The sequence below is a fragment of the Cebus imitator genome, unplaced genomic scaffold, assembly GCF_001604975.1.
Source record: "Cebus imitator isolate Cc_AM_T3 unplaced genomic scaffold, Cebus_imitator-1.0 Scaffold181, whole genome shotgun sequence".
Taxonomy (NCBI): Eukaryota; Metazoa; Chordata; class Mammalia; order Primates; family Cebidae; genus Cebus; species Cebus imitator.
The window spans coordinates 3,700,621-3,727,978 of record NW_016107496.1 but is presented as its reverse complement, the minus strand read 5'-3'; the positions used below and the strand labels follow the sequence as shown (position 1 = coordinate 3,727,978).

General features: G+C 48.9%; 1 protein-coding gene and 1 pseudogene across 6 annotated transcripts; one reads left to right on the top strand and one right to left on the bottom strand.

Annotated features, from left to right (window-relative positions):
* Nucleotides 1-1,506: 1,506 nt before the first annotated feature.
* Nucleotides 1,507-25,472, bottom strand: ANKRD33 (ankyrin repeat domain 33). 5 transcript variants are annotated; one of them, XM_017545851.2, is made up of 6 exons: nt 25,266-25,472; nt 21,479-21,657; nt 4,293-4,528; nt 3,920-4,049; nt 3,613-3,753; nt 1,507-2,624 (listed from the first exon to the last, which is right to left on the bottom strand). In XM_017545851.2, exons 3-6 carry the CDS (start codon nt 4,455-4,457, stop codon nt 1,903-1,905), a joined length of 1,158 nt encoding a protein of 385 aa, XP_017401340.1. In that variant the 5' UTR covers nt 4,458-4,528; nt 21,479-21,657; nt 25,266-25,472; the 3' UTR covers nt 1,507-1,902. The 5 variants fall into 5 exon arrangements, with proteins under 5 accessions (XP_017401340.1, XP_017401341.1, XP_037600662.1 ...); XM_017545852.2 differs by lacking the exons at nt 21,479-21,657; nt 25,266-25,472 and adding an exon at nt 4,866-5,483; XM_037744734.1 differs by lacking the exons at nt 21,479-21,657; nt 25,266-25,472 and adding an exon at nt 4,866-5,483 and having other exon boundaries at nt 3,920-4,045.
* On the top strand, nt 8,820-9,523 carry LOC108316102 (annotated as a pseudogene). Its single transcript, XR_001830181.2, has one exon. The product of XR_001830181.2 is annotated as a transcription factor BTF3-like (transcript).
* Nucleotides 25,473-27,358: the final 1,886 nt, after the last annotated feature.

Genomic DNA, 27,358 nt, shown 5'->3' with positions numbered 1-27,358 from the left:
GAGGTTGCAGTGAGCCAAGATCACGCCACTGCACTTCAGCCTTGGTGACAGAGGGAGATTCTATCTTAAAAAAAAAAAAAGAAAGAAAGAAAGAAAGAAAAGGGACATTAGATAAAACTTAAGGAAATCTGGGCTGGGTGCAGAGTGGCTCATGTCTGTAATCCCAGCACTTTGGGAGGCCGAGGCAAGTGGATCATTTTGAGGTCAGAAGTTGGAGACCAGCCTGGCCAACATGGTGAAACTCTGTCTCTACTAAAAGTACAAAAATTGACCAGGCATGGTGGTACATGCCTGCAATCCCAGCTACTTGGGAGGCTGAGGCAGGACAATCACTTGAACCTGGTAAGGTTTCAATATTCATGTTCATGAATAGCTTGAACATGGCAGAGGCTGCAGTGAGCTGAGTTTAAGCCACTGCACTACAGCCTGGGCAACAGAACCAAAAAAAAAAAAATGTAAGGAAATCGGAATAAATCTGTTCAGTTCTTTTCTGGAGAATGCCACTGTGTTCTTCCCAGGGATGCTCCAGTGCGGGTGGGGTGGGGGGGGTTAGTGTTAAAAGCCTGGAGGCCACACTAGATGGCTAGATTTCAACCTTCAGCTCTGCCAGTGTCTAGCTGTGGGACCTAGGCAATTCCTTAGCTTCTCCTTGCCTCCTGTCCTCAACGATAAAACCCTCAGAATTACTGGGAGGGTTACATGTATTACTATAAATAGTAAGCACCTTATAAGTGGTTGCTATCATTATTATGAACATACAAACAAATATATTTACACAACAAATGTATTGAGAAAAAATCTAAAACCTGTAAATAAGGCAAAAAAAAAAAGTTAGTGCCCTTTCAAAGATATTTTAAATCATTGGCCCACCTATGGGTCATCTAGGGGAAGTTAACTTTGTTTGACATGCTATTAGTATTTACTATCAGTAAGGACCCAGGCCCTCCAAAAGAACAGATTAACCTGTTAAAGACTGATAAGTGGCAAATTATTTTGGTCTAGTAGAAAAAAATGGGGCCGGGCGAGGTGGCTCACGCTTGTAATCCCAGCACTTTAGGAGGCTGAGGCGGGCAGATCACAAGGTCAAGAGATTGAGACCATCTTGGCCAACATGGTGAAACCCCATCTCTATTAAAAATACAAAAAAAATTTGCCGGGCGTGGTGGCGTGTGCCTGTAATCCCAGCTATTTGGGAGGTTGAGGCAGGAGAATCACTTGAACCCAGGAGGTAGAGGTTGCAGTGAGCCGGGATCACGCCACTGCTCTCCAGCCTGGCAACAGAGTGAGACTCCATTTCAAAAAAGAAAAAAAAAATGGTTATGGTTTTATTTCCAGGTGTGAATGAACTTTTTTGTGTCTAACTTTGCAATCTTATTCTAGCATTCATTTTTTCACTGATTGTCAATGATGGCTTTTCATTTCCTTTTGATCCGTCCTGCTGGTTCACTTATTAAGGACTTAAATAAATCTTGGTACTTACTATATATTTGTCTCAGTCATGTTTACCTTCGTGAAAATTTTACTCGGACAAATAATAACACGCCATACACACTGTTCCACTCCTCAGCTACTTTTACCTTATACATCTTGAGGGCAGTTTTATATAAGAATATAAACAGTTTCCTTAGTCTTATTTTAGAGTGTGCTGTAGAGCATGCACTGTATAGGTGTACAGCAATTACATCCATAATCCATCTAGCCAGTCCCTTATTGATGGACACTTTGCTTGTTTCCACTCTTTCACTCCTGCAAACGATGCTGGAATGAATGGCCTTGTATATGGGTGGAGAGCAGATTTACTTAGGCAGAGGAGGATGGGGAGGCAGGAGGCGCTCCAGAGGGGAAAGAAGCCTGGGGAGGGGCCTGATAACCTGTTCCCAGCCTGTTCTAGTCCATCTTCTCCTACTTCTGGGCCATTCTGTCCTCCTCCTCCTGCTTCCTCCTCTCCATCCTGAGCTCCTGGTATCGCCAGAGAGGAAGGGCCAGGCTTTGATGTCGTGCAGGACTGGGCTTCGGCTGGCACTGGTGGGGGGATGAGGATGCCTTGGAGAGGAGGATCTTGGGGACTTGGGGCCTGGGGCTGGTGCTATCACGGGGCCGTAGCCACTGAGGGCACTTGCTCAATATGCCCTGAGGGCTCTGGTAGGGGACGAAGACCCAGGGGGACCTCTGGGGACTCCCTGGTGGGGACTGGGGGACCAGGGGAGGGGGCGGGGCAGTACCTAGCAGCTCTGGCACAGACTTGCTTCGGGTGCCTAGGGAAGGTGGGTGTTCAGGGCACAGAGTGTGGCAGGCAGTAGTGAGGAAAGGACTGGCCAGGCTGGTGGTGGCAGTCACAAGGTGGTCCAGAACACCCCCCTCCTGAGGGGACGGGGCAAAGGGGAGGCTCAAGGTAGCCTGCAGCCGCTCTAGGAGTGAAGGCGCACCCTGGGCCTGGGCCTGGGCCTGGGCCACGAGCCCGGGCAAGGCGGGCCACTTGGGCTGGTAGTGCTGGCTAAGCTGCTCCACCTGAGGCCGCCGCTGCAGCTGCCGAATCCTCCACACCGTGTCGAAGCTGTCGGTCAGCACCGCCCATTCCAGAGCCGTCTTGCCCCGAACAGGGTCCACCGCTGTCAGGTCAGCACCTGGGAGGGGGCACAGGGGTGACATGGGTGGGATAGGAAGGGCAGATCCTTCAGCTGCAAGACTGGTGTGGGTTACATTCAAAGCCACAGAGTCCCATCCTGTCGAAGGTGGAATCTGGGAGGCCGGTATTGCAACCTGCTATTTAAGAAAGATGAAGACACTTAGGTCCAGAGAGGGGAGAAGACTCTGGAGAGACCTATTGTGGGGCTCCAGCTGTGGCAGAACAGGGATCTCCTGAATCCAAGGAGCTGAGCAGAGCAGTGGAGGCTGCCAGGGCAGGGGAGGCCTGAGCTGCACCCTCTGGGGCGGGCGGGTGGGGTGGGGGTGGTCTTCTGGTTCCCTCTCCTGGTTCTTCTCTTCTCACCATCTCCCTCGCCCATCTTGGGGATGTGAGAGGAGCAGTCACCCCGAGACAAAGGAAGGGGTGTAGAGCACCCTCCTTTTTCATTCACTCCTTTTTCACTCCAAACCCAGTGGGGTGGGGTGGGGTGGGGAAGGAAAAAGTGGAGGCGGGGGTCCCCCAGAGTGACTAGCAAAGGGCAGCACCACTGCAGGGAAGGAGGGCCCCCAAACATCCCCATGGACAATGTGGACTTCACCCCACCTCCCCTTGAATAACCCCACAGAGCCACAGGCCTCAATGACACTTCCCTGGGTCCCCTGGAAGCCTGGCTTGTCACAGTTGGAGGTCATCCCAGGGAAAGCTAACACCCTCACGATACTGGTGAGGCCCAGAGAGGGAAGCCACTCAGGAGCATGGGCTGGTTCCAGATGCCAGCCTTTTGTCATGTTAGGTTTTCCAACTGGGTTAGGTTCCCCTCCCATGCTTTCCTTCCTGGGACCTCCACTCGCAATTTCTGAGCTATCAGTATCTAAACTTTGTTGATTGTATGAAGCCCAAAGCACGCTCTCTCCTCTCTGCAAACAATAACAGCAGGGTTGGAGGAGGGACTGGAGGCCACACAGCCTGGCCCAGGCCCCACATACCTGCCATGAGAAGGGCAGCCACACACTCACAGCGGTTCCGCATGGCAGCCTTCATTAACGCTGTGAGCCCCCGCTGGTCCCGGCGTTCCAGGTCCAGGCCCGCGTAGTAGTTGAGCAGGAGACTCACCAGAGGCATATGACCTGCACGGGGCATCAAGGGTAAGCTTGGTCCCGGGAAAGGGGGGATGAAGCTCCCAACCCGCCCTCCACCCAGCACAACAGAGCCTGGTGTAGAGCAAGGGTGGGGCTGAGGCCCTGTCTGTGTCAAAAGGGGGGCTGTCAGAAGTGGGGTGCAGCAGCTTCACACCTGCTTGGGCAGCCAACATGAGGGCCGTGTCCCCTCCTTTGTCCTGCTGGTTCACATCGAGGAAGGGACAGTGGCTAAGCAGGGCCACCACACTCTGGAAGCCATGGTAGCATGCGACCATGAGGCCTGTCTGAGGGAGGGGCAGCTCAGGTCCCCTGCTTTCCCCCAGGGGCTTCCCGGGGCCCCTCATGCCCTCTAAGCCCACATCTGTGCCACAGCCTGCCCCAACCCCTGTGAAGACCCACCGGCAACCATTCCCCTCCTCCTAAGGACTGGGGTGTGAGGTATTGCCCCTGAGCCCCTCTCAGGGAGCCAGTCCAGGACAGTGTGGTGGGGATGCAGAGATGCCCACGGCTGTCCTGGGACAACATACCCTCCCATTGCTGTCCACCTGGGTGGCCTCCTCTGGGGAGACCCCGCTATCTAGTATGGCTTGGAGCTGGGTGGGATCATTGTGCACACAGGCCCAGTACAGGGCCCCCAGTCTGCTGCCGGGGGCAGGAGTCTCTTTGCCCCGGCAGGGCAGTTCCTCAGACATGTCCAGCCTCTCCAGCTCAATGCCAGCTCTTTCTCTTCCAGACAAGAAGGTGAGTCCCTCCTCTCACGCAGCTGGCATGTAAAACACAGAATGAACAGGAGTAGTGAATGTCTCCCTGGGTCCTAGGGAGGGGAGCCGGCCTCTGCAAAGTGCGCAGGCCTCGCCCCAGGGAAAATATTTACCCCGGCGGGGGTCTCGCCCCATCCACCCTGAGAGAGGAGAAGCGCTGGGCCAGCAGCCCTAGGCAGGGAGGGCTTAGGTGACTTTAGGTCAGCACCCCACTGAGACTCACGGAGAGAGGGTCGTCGTTTTTTCTCACGAGGGTTTCAGAGGGTCTGTATGAGGCAGTCAACGCGGGACACAGCCCGGGGCCAACAGCGTCCCCCAGGCTCCACGGAGCACACTCACCCGGTCTCCGAGTGCCCCGAGGTGGACTATCCCTCCCCAGGACGCCACGCAGGTAACAGATGGCTGGACTTTCAGAAAGAGCTGCTGCAAACACCTCGGAGTTGAGCCGGATCAAGCCGCGGTAGGAAGGGATTTGGGGGGCGGGCGGAGTGGGTGCTCACGTCTCAGGAGGGGACCCAGACCCGCCCCAAGAGCCTCCGCGCGGGCGGGGCCTGAGCCGGGCAGCTCCTCCCCGCCGGGGCGGGCTTCCAAAGACCACTCCTCCCCACCGAAGCTCCCACCCTCAGCCTTGGGGACAATGGCGGAGATACAGCCTGGTGGGGTCTCGACCCAGCTCTTTAGACCCAGCCCAAAGCCCCTCCTCATTGGGTGGAGAGCCACTTGATGAAGGGGTGGTGGTGGGAGATGGTGTGAGTGAATGAATGCAGGTATCTCATTCAATAGGGTTGGTACTCTCAGAATAACTCGGGGGTGCGGTCTCCAGGAGTCACCTGAACTTATTTTCTTGAGGTTCTGGGGAAATAGAAACATAATTGTCAAATTATGAGTACAGAGCTGGGCGCTGTGGCTCACTCCTGTTGTCCCAGCAACTCAGGAGACTGAGGTGGAAGGATCGCTTGAGCCCGGAAGGTAGAGGCTGCAGTGAGCCGAGGTCAGACCACTGCATTCTACCCTGGGCAACAGGGCGAGACCCCCTTTAAAAAAAAGAAAAAACAAGAATACTTGTGGCTGGGCGCGGTGGCTCATGCCTGTAATCTCAGCTCTTTGGGATTCCAAGAAGGGTGGATCACTTGAGGTCAGGAGTTCAAGACCAGCCTGCTTAACATAGTTAACCCCTATCTCTACTAAAAATACAAAAATTAACTGGGCTTGGTGGTGGGCGACTGTAATGCCAGCTACTCGGGAGGCTGAGGCAGGAGAATCACTTGAACACAGGAGGCAGAGGCTGCAGTGAGCAGAGATCGCCCATTGCACTCCAGCCTGGGCGATAAGAGGGAAACTCCACCTCAAAAAAGAAAACAAACAAACACAATTGTGAGTACAGACATTATGTGTCTAGTGCGGGGGGCAGTCAGGGCACAGAGTGCGGCAGGCAGTACTGAGGGAGGGATTGGCGCCAAATTATAACATATTAAATTTAATAGGTTAGTTTCACGGTGATAAATATGAAATATTTAAATTAAATGATTTGTTAATATAATGATAAATTGTTATCAAAATATTCTTTAACATTTATATTACATATTAAGCTTGATGAATTGGTTTTGGACCTCAGATGTAGGAAATTGAGCCCACGATATTCCTCCATTGGTATCACTCCCATCATCAGACTGTACAACACCCCGCCCTTGTTTTGTTTGACTTTATTTAGTTTCTCACTTTCACCCTTAATCCCCACATCCCATTCTCCTCCACCCTTTACCAACTGGCTCTTGTACATCCTTGAAAACACATTTCATTGAAATATAGTATTTATTTGTGTATGTGTTTTTTCTTTTTTCTTTTTAAAGGCAGGGTCTTACTCTGTCACCTGGGCTGGAGTGGGAGTGGCATGATCATAGCTTATTGCAGCCTCAAACTCCTGGGCTTAAGAGATTCTCCCACCTCAGCCTCCTGAGAAGCTCGTAGTGGTGTGCCACCACGCCTGCCTAATTTTTTTTATGTAGAGATGGTTGTCTCACTTTGTTGCCCAGGCTGGTCTTGAACTCCTGGCATCAAGTGATCCTCCTGTCTTGGCCTCCCAAATTGCTGGGATTGCAGGCATGAGCCAGCATGCCCTGCTTGTATGTGTCATGTGTTTTTAATTAACACGTTATAAATTGTGCTACAGAACTTACTCTGTTAGTGTTTTCTTTTTCACTTAATACTGTTTTATGTTTGTTTGTTTGTTTTTGAGATGGAGTCTTGTTCCCATCGTGCAGGCTGGAATACAGTGGGGGATTTTCGGCTCACTGCAACCTCCGCTTACCAGATTCAAACGATTCTCCTTCTCAGCCTCCCAAGTAGCTGGGATTACAGGTGTGCACCACCATGCCTGGCTAACTTTTTTTGTATATTTAGTAGAGACTAGGTTTTGCCATGTTGGCCGGGCTGGTCTTGAACTCCTGACCTAAGGTGATCCACCCACTTCAGCCTCCCAAAATGCTAGGATTACAGGCGTGAGGCACCATGCCTGGCCAATACTGTTTGTTTTTTTTTCCAGAACATTTGAGTTCAAAATACTGTGTTTTTAAGATCCATCCTTGTTGCTTTATGTGTAGTGTATCAGTTGGGTGTATGTTTGGTTGTAAGTAATCGAAAGCTGACCTCGGTGGTGTGTAGTCTATAATAGATGGACTGCTCAACATTAACCTAAAACTCCTTTCAATGTTTCTTCTGTGAAGCAGAAGCCAGAAAGTTAAAACAACACTTCCCAGATTCCCTTGAGCTATGCCTCTGTGGTTTGGGTTCTGCTCTTGTGCAAGATATAAATTTGGAACAGAGCTACATAGCATGGGACATCCGTTTTGCTGTCACAGGTCATGGCAACAGCAGCGAGGCTCTGGTGAGCAGTTTCCTGATTCATCAGCTTCCTGTAGTAGTGACTGTTGTTTTCTCAATCACAGGCAGAGGTCATGTGACTCTTGAATCGGGGTGGGGTAGGGGGATTGTTCCTGGACCTAAGCCTGCTTCTCCATCCCTTTCTGTTTAAACTAATCAGATTTATTTTTGTTGTCAGCAATTGAACCCTGACACATGTAGCTTAAACAAAGAGAAGCTTGTTATTTTATAAATAAGAGATTCAGGAATAGGAAACGGTTGGTGTTGGTTAAGAAGCTTGATGATGGGGCCGGGCGCGGCGGCTCAAGCCTGTAATCCCAGCACTTTGGGAGGCCGAGGCGGGTGGATCACGAGGTCAAGAGATCGAGACCATCCTGGTCAACACGGTGAAGCCCCCGTCTCTGCTAAAAATACAAAAAATTACCTGGGCATGGTGGCACGTGCCTGTAATCCCAGCTACTCAGGAGGCTGAGGCAGGAGAATTGCCTGAACCCAGGAGGCGGAGGTTGCGGTGAGCCGAGATCGCGCCATTGCATTCCAGCCTGGGTAACATGAGTGAAACTCCGTCTCAAATAAAAAAAAAAAAAAAGAAACTTGATGATGGGCTGGGCGTGGTGGCTCATGCTTGTAATCCCAGCACTTTGGGAGGCCAAGGGGGGGGGATCATTTGAGGTCAGGAGTTCGAAACCAGCCTGTCCAACATGGCAAAACCCTGTCTCTATTTAAAAAAAAAAATAGAAAGAAAGGAAAAAAAAAAAAAAAAGAAAAGAAACTTGATGATGTCAGGGCCTTCTCTGGGATTCTCTTGACTTTTCCTCCTAGGCACAAGATGGCTGCTAAACCTCTAGCCATCACAGCAAAATGTGGTAGATGCACACTATGGAATTCTATGCAGCAGTTAGAAAAAATCTAACAGATGATAAGCCAGACATCTCTTATTATCTAACACAATCCCTGTTAGATAATCACCTTTAAGTTAGGTGTAACCATGTAATGCAATTTTGGCCAATAAAATGCAAACGGGGCTGGGTGTGGTGGCTCATGCCTACAACTCCAGCACTTTGGGAGGCCAAGGTGGGCGGATCACCTGAGGTCAGGAGTTCAAGACCTGTCTGGTCAACATAGTAAAACCCTGTCTCTACTACAAATACAAAAAATTAGCCAGGCACAGTGGCGGGCACCTGTAATCCCAGCTACTTGGGAGGCTGAGGCAGGAGAATCACTTGAACCCAGGAGGCAGAGGCTGCAGTAAGTCGAGATCATGCCATTGCACTCCAGCCTAGGTGACAGTGTGAGAAGCTGTCTCAAAATAAATAAATAAATAATTATAAAATGCAAACAGAAGTCTAATGAGTAGGGATTCTAGGAAAAAGCTCATGCTATCTTGATAAAAGATTTAGGGGTCCCCGCGTGTGTGTGCCTAATCTCAGCTGGTCCACCCAAGACCTCTTGAGCACCAACCCTAGTCCTCCGCGTGACCCCTTATCTGCTCCGACAAGATGAAAGAAACAATCATGAACCAGGAAAAACTTGCCAAACTGCAGGCACAAGTGCGCATTGGTGGGAAAGGAACTGCTTGCAGAAAGAAGAAGGTGGTTCATAGAACAGCCACAGCAGGTGACAAAAAACTTCAGTTCTCCTTAAAGAAGTTAGGGGTAAACAATATCTCTGGTATTGAAGAGGTGAATATGTTTACAAACCAAGGAATAGTGATCCACTTTAACAACCCTAAAGTTCAGGCATCTCTGGCAGTGAACACTTTCCCCATTACAGGCCATGCTGAGACAAAGCAGCAGACAGAAATGCTACCCAGCATCTGAAACCAGCTCGGGGCAGACAGTCTGACTAGTTTAAGGAGACTGGCTGAAGCTCTGCCCAAACAATCTGTGGATGGGAAAGCACCACTTGCTACTGGAGAGGAGGAGGATGATGAAGTTCCAGATCTTGTGGAGAATTTTGATGAGGCTTCCAAGAATGAGGCAAACTGAATTGAGTCAACTTCTGAAGATAAAACTTGAAGAAGTTACTGGGAGCTGCTATTTTATATTATGACTGCTTTTTAAGACATTTTTGTTTATGGATCTGATAAAATCTAGATCTCTAATATTTTTAAGCCCAGGCCCCTTGGACACTGCAGCTCTTTTCAGTTTTTTGCTTATACACAATTCATGCTTTGCAGCTAATTAAGCAGAAGAAGGCTAGGAACCAAGTTTGAAACCAAGGTTAATAAAGTTCTTTGCCTAGTAAAAATAAAAAGATGTGGAGTGCACCATTTTACTTCTTTCTTTCTTCCCTCTTCTTCCTGCTTATAGAATTCCATAGTGTACATCTACCTCATTTAACCTATCCCTTCTTCCTGAGATAGATGCCTAGGTTGCTTCCAACTTCCTGTCACTACAAATAATGCCAAAGTGAACACTCTCATACGAATCTAGCTGTGGACACATCGGGGTCTCTGAGATCATGAGATCACAGGCACATACACACTTATTGAGTGGATACTCTCAGATTGCTCTCTGTTTTGCCATGTGTGCCCACCAGCAGTGCGTAAGAGTCTCCCTACATCTTTTTTTTTTTTTTTTTTTTGAGACGGAGTTTCGCTCTTGTTACCCAGGCTGGAGTGCAATGGCGCGATCTCGGCTCACCGCAACCTCTGCCTCCTGGGTTCAGGCAATTCTCCTGCCTCAGCCTCCTGAGTAGCTGGGATTACAGGCACGCACCACCATGCCCAGCTGATTTTTTGTATTTTTAGAAGAGACGGGGTTTCACTATGTTGACCAGGATGGTCTCGCTCTCTTGACCTCGTGATCCACCCGCCTCGGCCTCCCAAAGTGCTGGGATTACAGGCGTGAGCCACCGCGCCCGGCGAGTCTCCCTACATCTTAGACAACACTTGTCATTATTCAGCTTTCTAATGTTTGCCAATCTGATAGAACAGAACTATGAAGTGACATCGCTATTTTACATTGGATTTTTCTGATTATCAACAAGAGGAGCGTCTCTCCACATGCCCTGCTGAATTGAGTTTTCCCTCCTGTGAATTGCCCATTCATGGCCTTTGCCCAGTATTCTATTAAATTTTCCTATACTTTTCTTATTGATTTTTCAGAAAGTCCTTTTACTACTCTAGATAATGAAATCATTGTCAGATGGGTTATAGATGAGGCAACTGTATTACATAAACCTTTCTGTTAGCTTTATCTGTAGTGGCCTTCATTGAAATAACTCCTGAATTTCAATATGGTTAAATTCATCAGAATTTCTCCTTATACTTTGTGCTTTAGGCTCTTGTTTAATAAGAATTTTCTACTCTAGGATCACAAAGAGATCTTCATTTCTTTTATTACTCTTGCAGTTTTGTTTTTAATAGTTAGTCTTTAATTCATCTGGAATTCACTTTTATATTATTTAAGAAATAATCTCTTATAGACTAAATTATGTCTCCCCCAACCAACTCCAATTCATATACTGAAGCCCTAACTCCAAAAATGACTGTGTTTGGAGATAGGGCCTTTAAGGAGGTAATTAAGTTTAAATGAGGTTATTAGGGCGGGGTAGGGCCCTAATCCAACAGAACTGTTGTCCTTATAAGAAGAAGAAGAGACAGCACAGAGAGAACGCTCTCTGTCTGTGCCTGCACAACAAAAGGCCATGTGAGGGCTGGGTGCAGTGACTCACACCTGTAATCCCAGCACTGTGGGAGGCTGAGGCCAGCAGATCACAAAGTCAGGAGATCAAGACCATCCTGGCCAACATGGTGAAACTCCATCTCTACTAAAAATATAAAAAAATTAGCTAGGCATAGTGGCTCATGCCTGTAGTCCCAGCTGCTCGAGAGGCTGAGGCAGGAGAATTGCTTGAACCCAGGAGGTGGAGATTCCAGTGAGCTGAGATCGTGCCACTGCACTACAGCCTGGGCGACAGTGTGAGACTTCATCTCAAAAAAAATAAAATAAAATAAAGGGCCACGTGAGGACATAGTCAGAAGGTACCATCTACAGCCCAGGGAGAGAGGCTTCTCTGGAGACCCACGCTGCTGACACCTTGATCTTAGCTTTCTAGCCTCCGGAACTGTGAGAAAATACATTTCTGTTGTGTAAGCCATCCAGCCTGTGTAATATGTTAAGGCAACCTGAGCAGACCAATAAAGGATCCAACCTTATTTTTTCTCCATTTACCAAGATAACTCCATCTGTTAAACAATTCTCTCTGCCTTGATTTGTGGTGTCATTTTTATCACATATAAATGTTGAGTTCTTTTATGTTTTATGCTATGTTTCAGCTCTCTTACAGCATCTTAGTAGGCAATTCCTATGCCAATGTGGCACTGATTTCATTACTGTAGCCTTGTAGCCTCTCTGACTACCTGATAGAGTGAGTGCTCCATATCTGATTTTCTTTTTCAAAAGTGATTTTTATTCTCTCATATAAAATTGCAAATGAGATTGCTGGGTTCTTTTAAAATCTTTGCTAGAGTTTTGATAGGAATTTATTTGAATTTATAGATGAATTTGGAGAAAATTGACTGCCTCATAATGTTAGATCTTCTCTCCTCCCTGAACATGGGATATGCTATGGTCTGAGTGTTTGCTTCCCCCCAGAATTCATGTTGAAATCATAAATCCCCATGGTGATGGTATTAGGAGGTGGGACTTTTTAGGGAGTGATTAGTGCCTTTATAAAAAAGACCCCAGAGAGCTGCCTCACCCCTTCCACCATATGAGGACTGACATGGTTGGGCTGTGTCCCCACTCAAATCTCATCTCAAATTATAGTTCCCATAATTCCCACCTGTCATGGGAGGGACCCAAATGGGAGGTAATTGAATCAGGGGGCAGTCACTTCCATACTGTTCTTGTGATAGTGAGTGAGTTCTCACAATATTTGATGGTTTCTTTGTTTGTTTGTTTTTTGAGATGGAGTTTCACTTGTCATTCAGGCTGGAGTGCAATGGTGCAATCTCAGCTCACTGCAACCTCTGCCACCTGGGTTCTAGCGATTCTCCTGCCTCCGCCTCCCAGGTAGCTGGGATTACAGGTATGCACCACCACACCCCACTGATTTCTTTTGTATTATTAGTAGAGACAGGATTTCACGCTGTTGGCCAGGTTGGTCTTGAACTCCTGACCACAGGTGATCCACCCACCTCGGCCTCCCAAAGTGCTGGGATTATTGGCATGAGCCACCGTGCCTGGCAATCTGATGGTTTTATAAGGGGCTTTTCTCCTTCACATGGCACTTCTCCTTCCTGCTGCCCTGTGAAAGAGGTTGTGATTGCTTCCCCTTCTGCCGTGATTGTAAGTTTCCTGAGGCCTCCCCGACCGTACAGAACTGAGTCAATCCCACCCAAGTTCTGGGATTACAGGCATGAGCCACCACACCTGGCCTACAAGTTGATAATACTTTACAGTTTAGCATGATTTCCCTGATATACCTCCTGCCTCTCCTCCTCCAAGGCAGCTATAATCCTAGTCTCATGTCCGTTATTCTTTTGCTCTCCTTTACATATAGTTTTATTGCCTCTTCATGTATTTCTTCAGAGTATATGTGTTATGCATATATACATACACAACTTTAGCTATTTTATTTAAAAGCATCTAATGCTTTGTGTAGTATTTGCTATCTACTTTTATTATTTAATATCATATTGCTAAGATTCACTCACATTATTACTATGGTTTATTCATTTTGATTGCTGTATAAGTCTCTATTGCATTGATGTACCACGGCTATTATACACTGTCTTATTAATGAGTATTTGGGATGTATCCAAGTTTCTGCTATTATAAAATGAACCCCCCCTTTTTTTGAGATGGAGTCTCACTCTGTCACCTAGGCTGGGGTGCAGTGGCACAGTCTCAGCTCACTGCAACCTCTGCCTCCTGGGTTCAAGCGATTCTCCTGCCTCAGCCTCCTGAGTAGCTGGGACTACAGGCATGTGCACCACACCTGGTTAATTTTTGTATTTTTTAAAGTAGAAATAGGGTTTCACTGTATTGGACAGGCTGGTCTATGAACTCCTGACCTCGTGATCTGCCCGCCTCGGCCTCCTGAAGTGCTGGGATTATAGGTGTGAGCCACCACGCCCAGCCCACTATGAACACTCTTGCATGGTCGTTTCTGAAAAAGTTTTCCTTGATGACCAGGCACGATGGCTCGCGCCTGTAATCCCGGCACTTCAGGAGGCTGAGGCAGATGGATCACCTGAGGTCAGGAGTTTGAGACCAACCTGGCCAACATGGTGAAACCCTGTCTCTACTGAAAATCCCAAATTAGCCGGGCACATACCTCTAATCCCAGCTATTTGGGAGGCTGAGGCAGGAGAATCGCTTGAACCCAAGAGGCGGAGGTTGCAGTGAGCTGAGATAGTGAAACTGCACTCCAGCCTGGGTGACAGGAGTGAAACTCTGTCTCATAAAAGGAAAAAGTGTTCCTTGAGTCCTGGCGCAGTGGCTCATGCCTGTCATCCCAGCACTCTGGGAGGCCAAGGCTGGCAGATCGCTTGAGCCCAGGAGTTTGAGACCAGACTGGCCAACATGGCCAAGCCGTGTCTCTAGTAAAAATGAAAAAATCAGCCGGGCTTGGTGGCACCTGCCTATAGTCCCAGCTACTTGGGAGGCTGAGGTGGGAGGATCACCTGAGTCTGGGAGGTTGAGGCTACAGTAAGCCAAGATCGCATGACTGCACGACAGCCTGGGCGGCTGGATTGAGACTTTGTCTTTAAAAAAAACAAAGTGTTTATTGAGTGTATATCTAGGAGTGGACTTATTTTCTAATTTTTTGAGATATGTGTGTAGCTTACTAATTTTTATCCTTTCTTCAAGTCTTTGAATACAAGCCTTTTAGACTTTACATTTCCTGTTAAATACTACTTTAGTTGTTCCATTATTATTTCCTTTTTGACCAATGAATTATTTAGAAATGTCTTTAATAACTTTCAAACACATGGAAATTATTTTTTGTTACTTATTTCTAGCACTGTGGTCAAATATTTAAAATCAATTGAGACTTGCTTTATGATCTAGTATGTGATCAGATTTTGCCAAATGTGTGCTTAAAGACTGTGTATTTTTCAGTTGTTGAGTGCCGTGATATGTGGAAAGTATTTCACTGGTTTCTAGCTTTCATTGTCGTATTGAGAGTTCAGTGTGTCTCCTTAAAAAATTCTTTTCTTTTCAAAAAAATTAAAACATTTTTTAATGTATTATTATTATTTGAGACAGAGTTTCACTCTTGTTGCCCAGGCTGCAGCATAAAGGTGCAATCTCAGCTCACTGCAACTTCCACCTCCCAGGTTCAAGCAATTCTCCTGCCTCAGCCTCCTGAGTAGCTGGAATTATAGGTGCATGCCACCATGCCTGGCTAATTTTTGTATTATTATTATTTTTTGCAACAGAGTCTCACTTTGTCACCCAGGCTGGAGTACAGCGGCACAATCTCAGCTCACTGCAACCTCCGCCTCTGGGTTCAAGCGATTCTCTGCCTCAGCCTCCCAAGTAGCTGGGACTACAGGCACGTGCCACCATGCCTGGCTAATTTTTTGTATTTTTAGTAGAGGCAGGGTTTCACCATGTCAGCCAGGATGGTGTTGATCTCCTGATCTCGTGATCTGCCCGCCTTGGCCTCCCAAAGTGCTGGAATTACAGGCATGTGCCACCACACCTGGCTAATTTGTTTTATTTTTACTAGAGGCGGGGTTTCACCATATTGGCCAGGCTAGTCTCGAATTCCTGGCCTCACGTGATCCGCCTGCCTCGGCCTTCCAAAGTGCTGGGATTACAAGCGTGAGTCGCGGTACCCGGCCTTCTTTTCTAACGTGTTTAAGGTCTTCTTCTTGTCTTTGTTGTTCTTAAGTTTTACTTCAATGCTTAGGTATGGATTTCTTATGATTTATCTTTTTTTTTTTTTTTTTTTTTTTGAGACAAGGTCTCACTCCATCTCCAGGCTGCAGTGCAGAGAGAAGTGCAATCACGGCTCGCTGCAGCCGCAACCTCCTGGGCTCAGGTGATCCTTTTACCTCACCCTCCTGAGTAGTTGAGACTACAGGCACTTGCTACTACACCCAGCTAAATTTTTTTCTCATTTTTGTAGATAGGAGGTCTCACTATGTTGCCCAGGCTGGTCTTGAACTCTTGGGCTCCAGTGATCCTCTTGCCTTGGCCTCCCAAAGTGCTGGGATTACAGGTATGAGCCACCATGCCCAGCCTAGAGATTTTTTCCCCCTCTGACCTATTTATTATGTTCCCTAGAAAATGATGTTGAAAATTTCTTGAGGCTGAGGACCCAGGTATTTTCCTTCAGAGAATATGGTTTTATTTTCCTGCCAGACATGTAGAGGTGCTAACCAGACCTGACCCACTTCAAACGAAATACCTAACTTGTATAGTTTTGGATCATCCAGGGCTACAAATCAGCACAAAGATCGACTGTGGTTAAAACTCAGGGACACAGCCTCGCTATCAGCTCAGCACAGAGGCAGCTTTCGTTAAAATCCTCTGGATGCGACAGTGGGACGGATTTATTTCTGGTTCAATTTTACATGAAGGATGAACCCTTTGGAGTCACAGCTTTTAGAGAATCTCCTATTAGATTGCTTACCTTGATTCCATCAAAAATAGAGACTGTGTTGAACGGGCACAGTGGCTCACGCCTGTAATCCCAGCACTTTGGGAGGCCAAGGCAGGCAGATCATGAGGTCAGGAGTTTGAGACCAGCCCGGTTAATAGGGCGAAACCCCATCTCTACCAAAAATACAAAAATTAGCTGGGCATGGTGGTGCACGCCTGTAGTAGTCCCAGCTACTCAGGAGGCTGAGGCAGGAGAATCGCTTGAACCCAGGAGGCAGAGGTTGCGGTGAGCCGAGATTGCGCCATTGTACTCCAGCCTGGGCAACAAGAGTGAAACACCGTCTCAAAAATAAAACAAACAAACAACAACAACAACACATAGAGACTGTGAAAGTTGAAGTTCAAATTTGCCTGATTTGACAAATATCCTTACACTAAAGGATTTTTTTGTCTGTTTCCCTGAGTTCCTGTCTTCCCATAGACTTTAACCTAATACTTCTTTGCTATTCGGCCAGCTCATCTATGCTTGTAAAATAATTTGCATATCTTAACCATTTTTACTTGTTTCATGCAGAAAGATCAGTCCAGAATCCAGCCAGTCATATTATTGCAAATAGAATTTCCTCTATTCCTAATTAATTACAAAAAAGCCTAATCGGGAACAGATGTGGCAGCTCACACCTGTAATCCCAGCCCTCTGGGAGGCCAAGGCAGGCAGATCACTTGAGGCCAGGAATTAAGAGACCAGCCTGGGCAACATAGCAAAACCCTGTCTCCACCAAAAATTAAAAAAAAAAAAAAAATTAGCCAGTCATGGTGGCCCATGGCTGTAGTCCCAGCTACTCAGGAGGCTGAGAGGTTGGCTTAAGCCTGGAAGATGGAAGTTGCAGTGAGCTAAGATTGCACCACTGCACTCCAGCCTGGGCAACGGAGCAAGACCCCATCTTAAAGCAAAACAAAAAAAGCACAATAGGTAATGGGCAAATAGCATGGGCAATTAATTCATAGAAGAAATACAAACAGCCAGTAATATATGAAAAGATGCCTAACCTCACAAACAGGCGGGAAAAGGCAAATTAAAATAACAATGAAATATTGCTTTTGGCCCATCAATTTAGCAAAAATTAAACATTAATAATATTAAGTGCTTACACTGTGGGAGGAATGTAAATTAGTGAAGTATTTTTGGAAGGCATTTTGACAGTATCTATCAAAATAACAAATGTACATACACATTGACCCAGAAATTCTGCTTTTAGAAATCTTTTTCAACACAGTGCTTGTATATGTGAGCAAAGACAGATGAAGTAGGCCTGGCACAGTGGCTCATGCCTGTAATCCTAGCACTTTGGGAGGCCGAGGCAAGAGGATTGCTTGAGGCCAGGAGTTCAAGACCAGCCTGGGCAACCTGGGCAACACAGTGATACCCCATCTCTACAAAATAAATAAATACAAACAAATAATAAAATAAAAAATTTAAATGGCCAGGTGCAGTGGCTCAAGCCTATAATCACAGTACTTTGGGAGGCAGAGGCTGGCAGATCACCTGAGGTCAAGAGTTCGAGACCACCCTGACCAACATGGAGAAACCCCATATCTACTAAAAATACAAAAATTGGCTGGGCATGGTGGCGCATGCCTGTAATCCCAGCTACTCAGGAGGCTGTGGCAGGATAATCACTTGAACCCAGGAGGCAGAGGTTGCAGGGAACCAAGATCGTGCCACTGCACTGCAGCCTGGGCAATAAGAGCGAGACTCCATCTTAAAAAAAAAAAAATCAAGGAAACAAAGATATACTGAATATACCTTGAAGCATTGTTTGTAACAGTGGAAAAAAAATTAGAAACAATTTAAATGTTCATCAATAGAGGAAGGGTTAGAGGAAGTATGGCGTGTGTAGATATGCCTCCATTCACGGAGAATAAGATAAATCTTTACATGGGTTGCCCTGAAAATCTCTCTGATCCATGTTGTTCATGGTTGGAAAAAAAAGCCAAATGTAATGACACACACACACAAACACACACATATATTATATACATACACACACACACATATATATAAATATGTATTTGTTTGTGTCTTCTTGCCTGTGCAACTTTGTAAGGAGAAATTCTTTTGTGTGTGTGTGTGTGTGTGTGTGTGTGTGTGTGAGAGAGAGAGAGAGAGAGAGAGAGAGAGAGCAAGCGAGAGAGGAGAGAGACAGAGACAGAGACAGAGAGAGGCTGGCTATTCGCATTTTTTGTAAATGCTGGAATGGCCATTCTTTTTTTTTTTTGAGACAGGATCTCATTCTGTCACCCAGTCTGGAGCACAGTGGTACAATCAGGGCTCACTGCAGCCTTGACCTCCCTGGGATAAAGCAATCCCCCCGCTTCAGCCTCCCAAGTACCTGGGACTGCAGGCATGCACTAGTGCGCCCAGCAAATTTTTGTACTTTTTGAAGAGATGGTGTCTTGCTATGTTGTGCAGGCTGGTAACTCCTGGGCTCAAGCGATCCACCCGCCTTGGCCTCCTAAAGTGCTGGGATTACAGGCATGAGCCACCGTGCCCTGCCAGAATGGTCATTCTTAACATTGGCTGCACAATGTAATCACTTAAGGACTTTTTAGAAATAGAGATGCCTGGAGCCCACTCCAGGGATTCTGAGATAATTGGTCTGGGGCACAACCTGGGCAACAGGATTTTTAAAATCTCCCCATGTGATTCTAATGTACAGCCTCGATGAAGAACCTCTAGACACAATGACGCTCTTTAAAACGTGTTTAACTTAAAGAGAAAGGTGAGGAAAAGGGTTTGCTTTTTAAAGTTGTATAATGTTTGAATCTTCCACCTGGATAACTACTTGGTAATGATAGAAAAAAATATAAAAGAATCGGAAATATTTTCCTGTCTATTAATTGAAAACTACTTGCCGGACACGGTGGCTCCCGCCTGTAAGCCCAGCACTTTGGGAGGCCAAGGCGGGCGGATTACCTGAGGTTGGGAGTTCCAGACCAGCCTGACCAACATAGAGAAACCCCGTCTCTACTAAAAAATACAAAATTAGCTGGGCGTCATGGCGCATGCTTGTAATCCCAGCTATTCGAGAGGCTGAGGCAGGAGAATCGCTTGAACCTGGGAGGTGGAGGTTGCGCTGACACCATTGCACTCCAGCCTGGGCAACAAGAGCAAAACTCCGTCTCAAAAATAAAACCAAAAACAAACAAACAAACCAAAAAAACTGCTCTGCGTCAGACACACGGTTCAGCGCTTGCGTTTTTCACACTAGTTATCATTAATCTCGTTCTCGGCTGTTCTCACTTAGGTCATCTCTGTGTCTCCTGCATCTAGTACCTTGTCAGCCATTCAGTAAAAACGAGTTCCCCGCCAGATTCTCCTCTGGCCTGAAAAGCAGCCCCAGCATCAAGCAGGAGGGATGGTCAGGGACAAGGAGTCTTTAACCCGTGCGGAGAGGCCATAAGAACAACTAGGTAGGTGAAAAAGGATATCACATTTTGCTTTTCAAATCGTCTTTCCCGGAAGCCCAGAAAAGCTACCTCGAGCACGGTAACCTCAGCCTCAGCAAGGGTCCTGTTACTGCGAGGCCACTGTCAGCCAGCAGGTGGCAGGCCTGGGCAGGAATTGGAAGAGCGTCCCCACCCCACAGGCTTGCGGCTATAGCTGAGGCTTCCAGGTTCAGGTGCAGTGTCACGGTCTTGGCAGGACAGACACACAGAAGGGTGGTGGGGTTCTGTTTCTGGCCCAAAGGAAAGGGAGTTATTTCTGTAGATCAGCTTTGGCCAGCCTGGATGGGTACCCAGAGTGTGAGAATTTCTTTTCTTTTTTTTTTTTTTTTTTCAGTCGGAGTCTTGTTCTGTTGCCCAGGCTGGACTGCCATGGCAAGATCTCTGCTCACTGCAACCCTCTGCCTCCCAGATTCAAGCCTACCTCCCAGATTCAAGCAGTTCTCCTGCCTCAGCCTCCCGAGTAGCTGGGATTACAGGCGTGACCCACCACACCCAGCTAACTTTTGTATTTTAGTTTCTTTTTTTGAGACAGAGTTTCACTCTTGTAGCCCAGGCTGGAGTGCAGTGACGCCATCTTGGCTCACTGCAAACTCTGCCTCCTAGGTTCAAACGATTCTCCTGTCTCAGCCTCCTGAGCTGCTGGGATTATAGCCACCAAACCTGGCTAATTTTTGTATTTTTAGTGGAGATGGGGTTTCACCATGTTGGCCAGGCTGGTCTTGAACTCTGACCTCAGGTGATCTGCCCACCTCAGCCTCCCACAGTGCTGGGATTACAGCTGTGAGCCACCACACCTGGCCAACTGTGAGGATTCTTTTACCTTCTACCTGCATCAATGCCCTGTCCCAAAGTGCCCTGTCCAGGCCTCCCTCCTCAAGAGGACCCCATAGGGATCCCTTCCTAGCCCCTGCCAAGTTCCCCAGGCTGGGTCCTGACCCTGTGTATGCCTTTGCTGATAGAGATGACTGTGGTAGTGGGGCATGGAGGTGTTCGTTAATGTGTAAAATAATGGATAGCATCTGGATGATACGGATACAGTCTCAGGCTGGAGGTCGTAAGGATTAAAAGCAAAGGCACTTTACGGATTACCCTCCTTTGGACCTCTCAGCCTTGGGGCCTGATGGGAGTTCACAAGGATGCCCCTTTGCCTGCCACCCCAATTTCTCTATCACTGTCTTCAGTGTCTTCTGCTGGTACTCCTCTGTCTGCCTGTCTTCCCCTTTCCTTCAGCTTGATCTTTCCCATCTCACAGTCTGGCTCTTTCCATCTCTCTCTCCTCCGACGCTCTCTCTTAAGCCCTGATAATGTACATTGCCTGGAGCACAGCTTGGTTCTCCCTACTTTGCTCTCTGACTGCTATGCCTAATCTCCAGCCATCTAATCATTTGGGCTGGGTTTTTGCTGAGTCTTAACTTGAAGAATTCAATCAGAAGAGAAGGTTGGTGGTGGGCTGGTGGGGGCTGGGGTGCAGGGGCAAATCTACAGAGAAGGGGGTCCGGAAACTTTTGAGTCTGGTTTGAAGCATCAACCAGCCACCTTTAGGAAACCAAATATTGTGTCATCTCATCCTTTTCCTTTCTTCTGGGATCTTTCTCCAGCAGAAGCCCCTCTTCTCCCAGCCTCCAGGCTTGGTAGCAGTTACAGCGGAGCTGGCAGGCAGTGGGGAAATGGCCCAGGTCAGCTGAAGGACTAGATGCAGGATAGGACCCAGCAGAACAGGGCAGAGAATGGAGGAGGTGGCCTCTGACCCAGCTCTAGCCCCTTCTAGGGGTCCCGTGTGACCTGCCATAGGTCATGCCCCCTACTCCCCAACCATGATCTACATCACAAAAACCACAGCTCATAACTCAGTGCCGGCCAGGAAGGTCTGGGATTGATTTAGGGTCTGCTCTGACCAGCTCAGCCTCACTGGACTATGACCCCTGGGGTGGGGGTGAGAACAAGGGTCATGGGTGAAGTTCAGGCATGGATGTCATGACCACCACTACAGCATACCTGTTGCAGATTCTTCTGCACTCCTAGTGGATTGGAGGGGAGGTCCAGGCACATGAGTTCAAGGTTCTCACTGAATAACCCATTCTCTCTGGCACAGCTCAGGGCCGTGGTGAGGGAGTCACAGTCATTGCCTAGTGGGCCTTCAGGGACAGCATCCTCAGGATTCAGGCTCAAGGCACCTTCCAAAGCAGAGAGAGCTTCATTGTCTACTGAAAGAGCAGTCAGGTAAGTCCTAAGAAAGTCCTTCCACCCATCGCCACCAGCCTGTTACACAGAGCTGCTCAGATCTGGTGTGCATTTTTGTTTGCAAAATTTTTACATTTATGTTTAACCTGGTATATTTCATGTTGTCAGTTTCCATTCATCCACCACTCTTTTCTGGAGATATCACTAAAGAATATTCTCTACTCTGAGTATTTCACTTTCTTGTCCATCATCCACAGTAAATACATTTACATCTGGACCCAGGACATATGAATGTACATGTAACTAATGTTTCATAAAACTCTGTAAAGCACTGTGATGTTTTCTACTCTATTGCATTTTGTCGTAAGGAAAAAGAAGTTTTTAAAATGATTCTGTGAACAACTAGTGGGTTGGTGCTTAGAGTTTCCAGTAAATAACCTCTTACATTTTTACACCTTCACAAGTCTTTAAAGCCCATTTTTCAAATATAGAATCCATATCATCTTTGACCTATCTTACAGACGAGAAAACAGAGACTCTGTGAGATCTGTTTGAGATCACCCAGCTGGTGTGTGGCAGAGATGGGATTCCGAGTCAGGTCTTTTGTACACCTGTTCGCGGTGCCCTAATTCCCCATCGCTTCTCTCTTTCCCTGCCCTCTGAGACCCTCCCGATCGAGGTCATTGTCTGTTTCCAGTGTGAAGGCCTTCCCCTTCCATGAGGAAGATAGAGACACAGCAGCTGAGTAAGTTTGTTCCCAGTCATCTGTTAACACCGCGCCATCTGTCAATTCCTCCCTCAGCCTCCCTCCCGCTACCCAGAGGCCAGAGTGGGGGAAGAGGCCATTTTAGAGTCTGGGCCTCCAGACCCCCTCCCACGAAGAGACTCAGAATACCCACAGAGAGCTCATTTTTCAGCTCAGAGCTAACAGCAGTGGACTAAAATTACAGGACAGCACAAGAACAAGACCAAGGACTTCCTGAGGTCAGAGGGATAAAGCAATGGGAGTCACCCCTCCCTGACCACTGGGTCTTGTCTTCATGCCCCCACACCTCCACCCCCACCTTGCTGAGGCTCCAGAGCTGTGAGGAAGGTGAGCTGATCCCAGCAGCAGAAGCTCTGCAAGCCGCTTCAAGTGCAGCAAAGCAAGTCCATCTTACAGGGGCCTGGGCAGATTTATGGGGCCTTGGGTGTGGCTGGCTGTTGCTCATCCTCTGCCTTTCTAATTCTCCCGTCTCCTTGCCCACCCCGCCCCCTCCTCAAGAAGGCCTTTGTGCAGGACAATGAGGAATCTATAAATTCTGGGGGACAGGAATGGGGGGAGGGGAGGAACACTGGTAACTTCAGCTCTCCCGTCCACCCTGGGGGCCCTGCATAGATAGCAATGAGGGGCTTCCATGGAGTGGCCCCATCTCATCTGATCCATACCGGAGCCCAGAGATGAAAGTCAGCCAAGCCCAACCACTGGCTTTCACAGATGAAGAAACTGAGGCTCAGAGGCAGAGGGTGGTCTCCAGTCCCTGCTTCATTCACTCTGCCTCTCGCTAATGTATTCATTCTCCTCTTACCTATGCCCTGGTCCTTCCCTTATCCGGGCTTTCACTCCACAAACACCTATGGAATTCTAGCTGTGCACCAGGCCAGCTACAGAGCAGGCAATGATGGTGAGACCCAGCCCCCCCCCAACCCCCACCCTGGAGGGCCATACAGCAGTGAGCTGTGGTTCCAGAAGAGCCACAGCATAGCTCCAGCCCCAGTTCTCCCAGCTGGCAACCTGCACCCTTTCATCAGCAAGCCCTACACGGCTTTCATGAGCATTTCAGAGTCTGATCCTGGTGGGGGCCCTGGGAGACAGGTATTATGCACACCTCCCCCACTGTTTTGCTAATGTGGCCTCAAGAGGGTACATGGTTGCCCAAGATCACCCCTCTGGTGGGTGGCAGAACTGAACCAGGAACCAGCCTCTTTCCTCTGCACCGCTCCAAGAGCTGTGGGGACCTAGAATACGGGTGTGGGCTGAGGCTCAACTTCCTCTTGTACCACCCTGCCCAGCTGGCCCTGTGCTGACCCCCATGCTGAGCCTTCCCTGGTGTTCTTCCCATCTTCCCACAGTAGTTCTTAAATGTCCCAGGCTCACCCTGATCTCTTTACACCGCTCATCTATCTGTTGGATGGTAATAACGAATTCAGTGCTTATGCTGCCTGTGTGTCACGGTGTGGATCTGTGTGTGTGGTGTGTCAGCTTGTAAACTGAGGATATTAGTGTCTACTTCACAGGAGGATTGAATGGATTAAACTATGTAGAGCACTTAGAATGATGTCTGGCACACAGAAAGCACTCAAGTGTCAGCTGATTAGCTGTCAGCCAAGATTATTGTTATAGTAAGCCATGGGTCTGCCCATGTGTGCAAGGGATCTAGATGTGTACCAGGTGAGTACAGGTGTTTATAGCTGGCCCCACCCAGGGAGAAGCCCTCTCGGAGGTGACCAGATGAACCAGCATCCAGTTTGGTCCCAGGGACCCCTTTCCTGAAATATATGGAGCATGTATTGAGTGCATCTTGGTTTGCACCAGGCATTGTGCTACAGAACAAGAAAGACAAGGTCCCGGTGTTCATGAAGCTAACATTCTGGTAAGTGAAACAGACCACAGACCAAGTGAATAAGAAAGATAATTAGAGAATGTGGTGAGTCCTGTGGAAGAAATATGTAAGGTTAAGTGACAGACTGGATCAGGCAGTTAGGGCTGCTTTCTTATTGTGGTCAGGGATGATGGGAAGGTGATGTTCCTGGGAAGAATCTGGGCAGAGCGATCCAGGAAAAGCAACAGCAAGGCCAAGGCCAGAAGTGGGGGAAAGCTTGCCAAGTTCAAGGAACAGAAAGGCAGCCAGTGTGAGCAGTGTCTGGGCAGTGAGGAGGATTGGAAGAGGGGTCTGTGTAGGTAGGCGCTGGGAGAAAAGGCTGTTGCTTCCTTCCCAGGGCAGCCATGTTAATCGGGGAGTGACATGTCCTGGTGCTTTCCTGATTTGTATTTCTAAAGGTCTCTTTCCCTGCGGTGTGAACTGATAGCCAGAGACCCTGGGAGAGCAGACAGGAGCCTTTTTGATTGTGCAGAGAAGTAACAGGAGCTTGGGCAGTTGAGAAGTGAGGGAGGCGCAGGGGCTGTTTTAAGAGCTGTGTTAGAGAAAGAGGAACAAGACTCGGTGAGGGTGGGAGAGGAACTGAAGAAGGAAGAAAGGCCCAGGGAGCCCAAATGATCCAGTTGTTTCTACCCTGGGCCAGGAGAGGTCCCCTGCCCTCTTTGGCCCTGGCCCTGACCCACAGGGGCCAACCCTAGCCATTTGCTCTCCCATGTGTCTACACTCAGCAGCCTTAAATCAAGGGCAGGCCAGGCTGGCTCAACCGAGACTTTTGTGAGAAATGGCGCCCCCTGCTCTCCTTCAGAACGAGTCAGCACCTGCCAAGGCCCAGTTTGTAATCCCATTCGCCCACAACCACGCATCCCACTTTGTATAGGTCACAACCTGCACAACCGTACAGCTCCCCTCTCCCTAGCCTGGGCCATCGGCTCAACCTGAAAAATCTTCGTAACTTTGAGGACCTGCAGGGCCGGGGCTGGCTGAGGCCCTGGCCTGAAACAACTCCCGGGGTGGGCCGGCCGGAGACTCGGCCTTTCCGAAGGGAATCTCTCAGCCCCGGTCCCAGGAGAAGGAGCAGTCTCCACCGCGCCCTCACACCACACTCTCCTAGAAGCGGGGATGCCCGCGCCCCCGCGGCCGGAGCCGCCCCTCCCGGACCCCCGCCCCGCCGGTTCCTCGCGCGGGAGCGAGCTGCCGAGCTGATCTTCAGGCCCCGGGCTACGGAGGGGAGGGTCCGCGCCGTAATTGCTGCCATCTGCTCCCTCCTCCCTCCTCTTCCCCCACAGAGGCTCGCGCGCCGGCCCCGCGCCCCAGCATGCGAACGCCCCCCTTTTACGGGCAGGCTTGGCCACAGAGGGGCAGGAGCTTCAGGTGGCCCGCGAGCCCCCCCCCGGGGCGAGTGTGGGGTGAGCCGAGAGCACCCACGGCATCTCTTTGGTGGGGGGCGGGCCCCAGTCGGAGCCACACAGCGATGCGAGACGGAATCCCACCGTTTCGGGTCTGCTCCTCGTGGAGCCAGGCCGTGGGAAGCACAGGGGCTGTCCCTCGGTCACTCGCTCCGCAGACGAGCACACTGGTGGTTAGTTAAGCCCGCCTCGGGATTCGGACGCGTGTATCTGGATCTCGGAACTGGACTGACGCGTCCGGGCTGTGTGGGAGGGAGGAAAAGAAGCCGAGGCCCGAGCCTGAAGCCGGTGGGCAGGAGACGGGCCTGGCGGGCTGAAGTTCTCGCTGGCTAGGGAAGCTTGGGCAGCGCCCAGAGCTGTGTCCTCATCTCATCCGTAAAATGGGAACCCAGTACCTGCTTCCTGGGTGTGTCCAGAGGATTTGATTTCACAGTCTGGGAAGCAACACCTGCGGGTGGGCGAGTGGTTAGGCCTGGCCCTAACCTTGGGAAGGTGCTGTGACAGAGCTGGGAACCCTGAGGAGGCAGGGACTGCCAGGGATGGGAGGCTGGTATCAAGGCCATTTCCTGGGGACTCAGCAACATGGGCCTCAGGGGTGAAGATGTCTGATGACAGTGCTGGGGCATTGGAGGAACTCAGGGAATGTTTATGGATCCACCCCCAGAGCTATCAGAGTCACAAATAATCTGTCACATTTTTCTTATTAGAACACTTTTGCCCAGCACCCTGAGTCCTGATGTTTTGCTCCTTTTCTTTTTCTTCTGCATTTCTGCTCACTTCACTCACAGGGTATATCAGAGAGCACCTGACTGCCCTGGTACAGGAAGCAACTCGCCCCGGTCCCCTGGTGACACAGACAGCTGTCCCACCTAGGACCCAGAACCTCACCTTTCGGCACAGAAGGTGCCTACTGCCTCCCTCTCCTGCAGCCTTGCTGACTCCAGCAAACCTGCGTTTGTCCCAGAGGCCAGCGCCTGCAGGACTGAACTACACCCCCTTCCCCTAACCTTTGAGGCAACCAGCCTGATGGCCTGATTCCTCAGCACAGTGACCCCTGGGGGTGCCCAGAGCAGGCCTCCTCAAAACCCTGGAGGGGCTGTCACTATAGGGAGGGGATGCACTGTGAGAATTCTGGAATCATATGGACCATTGGACAACCTCAGGGTAACTGACTTCTGCAGGGATCAGGAGGAGGCCCCAGAGTCAGTGGCTTCTGGGCTGGAGTTGGAAGAAGGAATAAAAGTTCACGAGGGTCGGGAGGCTGGGCCCCAGGGAGGATTGTTTGAGGCCTGACGTTCTGGACCAGCCTAGGCAACATAGTGAGATACCATCCCTCTCTAAAAAGAAAACAAATTAGCCAGCTGTGTCTGCAGTCCCACCTACTCTGGAGACTGAGGCAGGAGGATTGCTTGAGCCCAGGAGTTGGAGGCTGCAGTGAGCTATGATTGTGCCACTGCACTCCAGCCTGGGTGACAGACGGAGACTCCATCTCTAAAAAAGTTTAAAAGTTCACCAGAGAAGGAAGAGGAGAAGTGGTGCTCCAGGAAGAATGAGCAGTGTGTGCAAAGATGGCAGCCCAGGGAAACATGGCAAGTTTGACGTACCTGCAAGAAGAGCATTGGAGGGGAGGAGTTGACTGGGATAAGGAC

What these genes read in the sequence shown, in the direction of transcription:
- ANKRD33 (XM_017545851.2), bottom strand. Translation starts at nt 4,457, where the DNA reads ATGTCTGAGGAACTGCCCTGCCGGGGCAAAGAGACTCCTGCCCCCGGC. An exon ending in AGGTGGACAGCAATGGGAGG is followed by an intron (nt 4,050 to 4,292) that starts GTATGTTGTCCC and finishes CCCCTCCCTCAG; the next exon opens with ACAGGCCTCATGGTCGCATG. An exon ending in GGCTGCCCTTCTCATGGCAG is followed by an intron (nt 2,625 to 3,612) that starts GTATGTGGGGCC and finishes GCCCCCTCCCAG; the next exon opens with GTGCTGACCTGACAGCGGTG.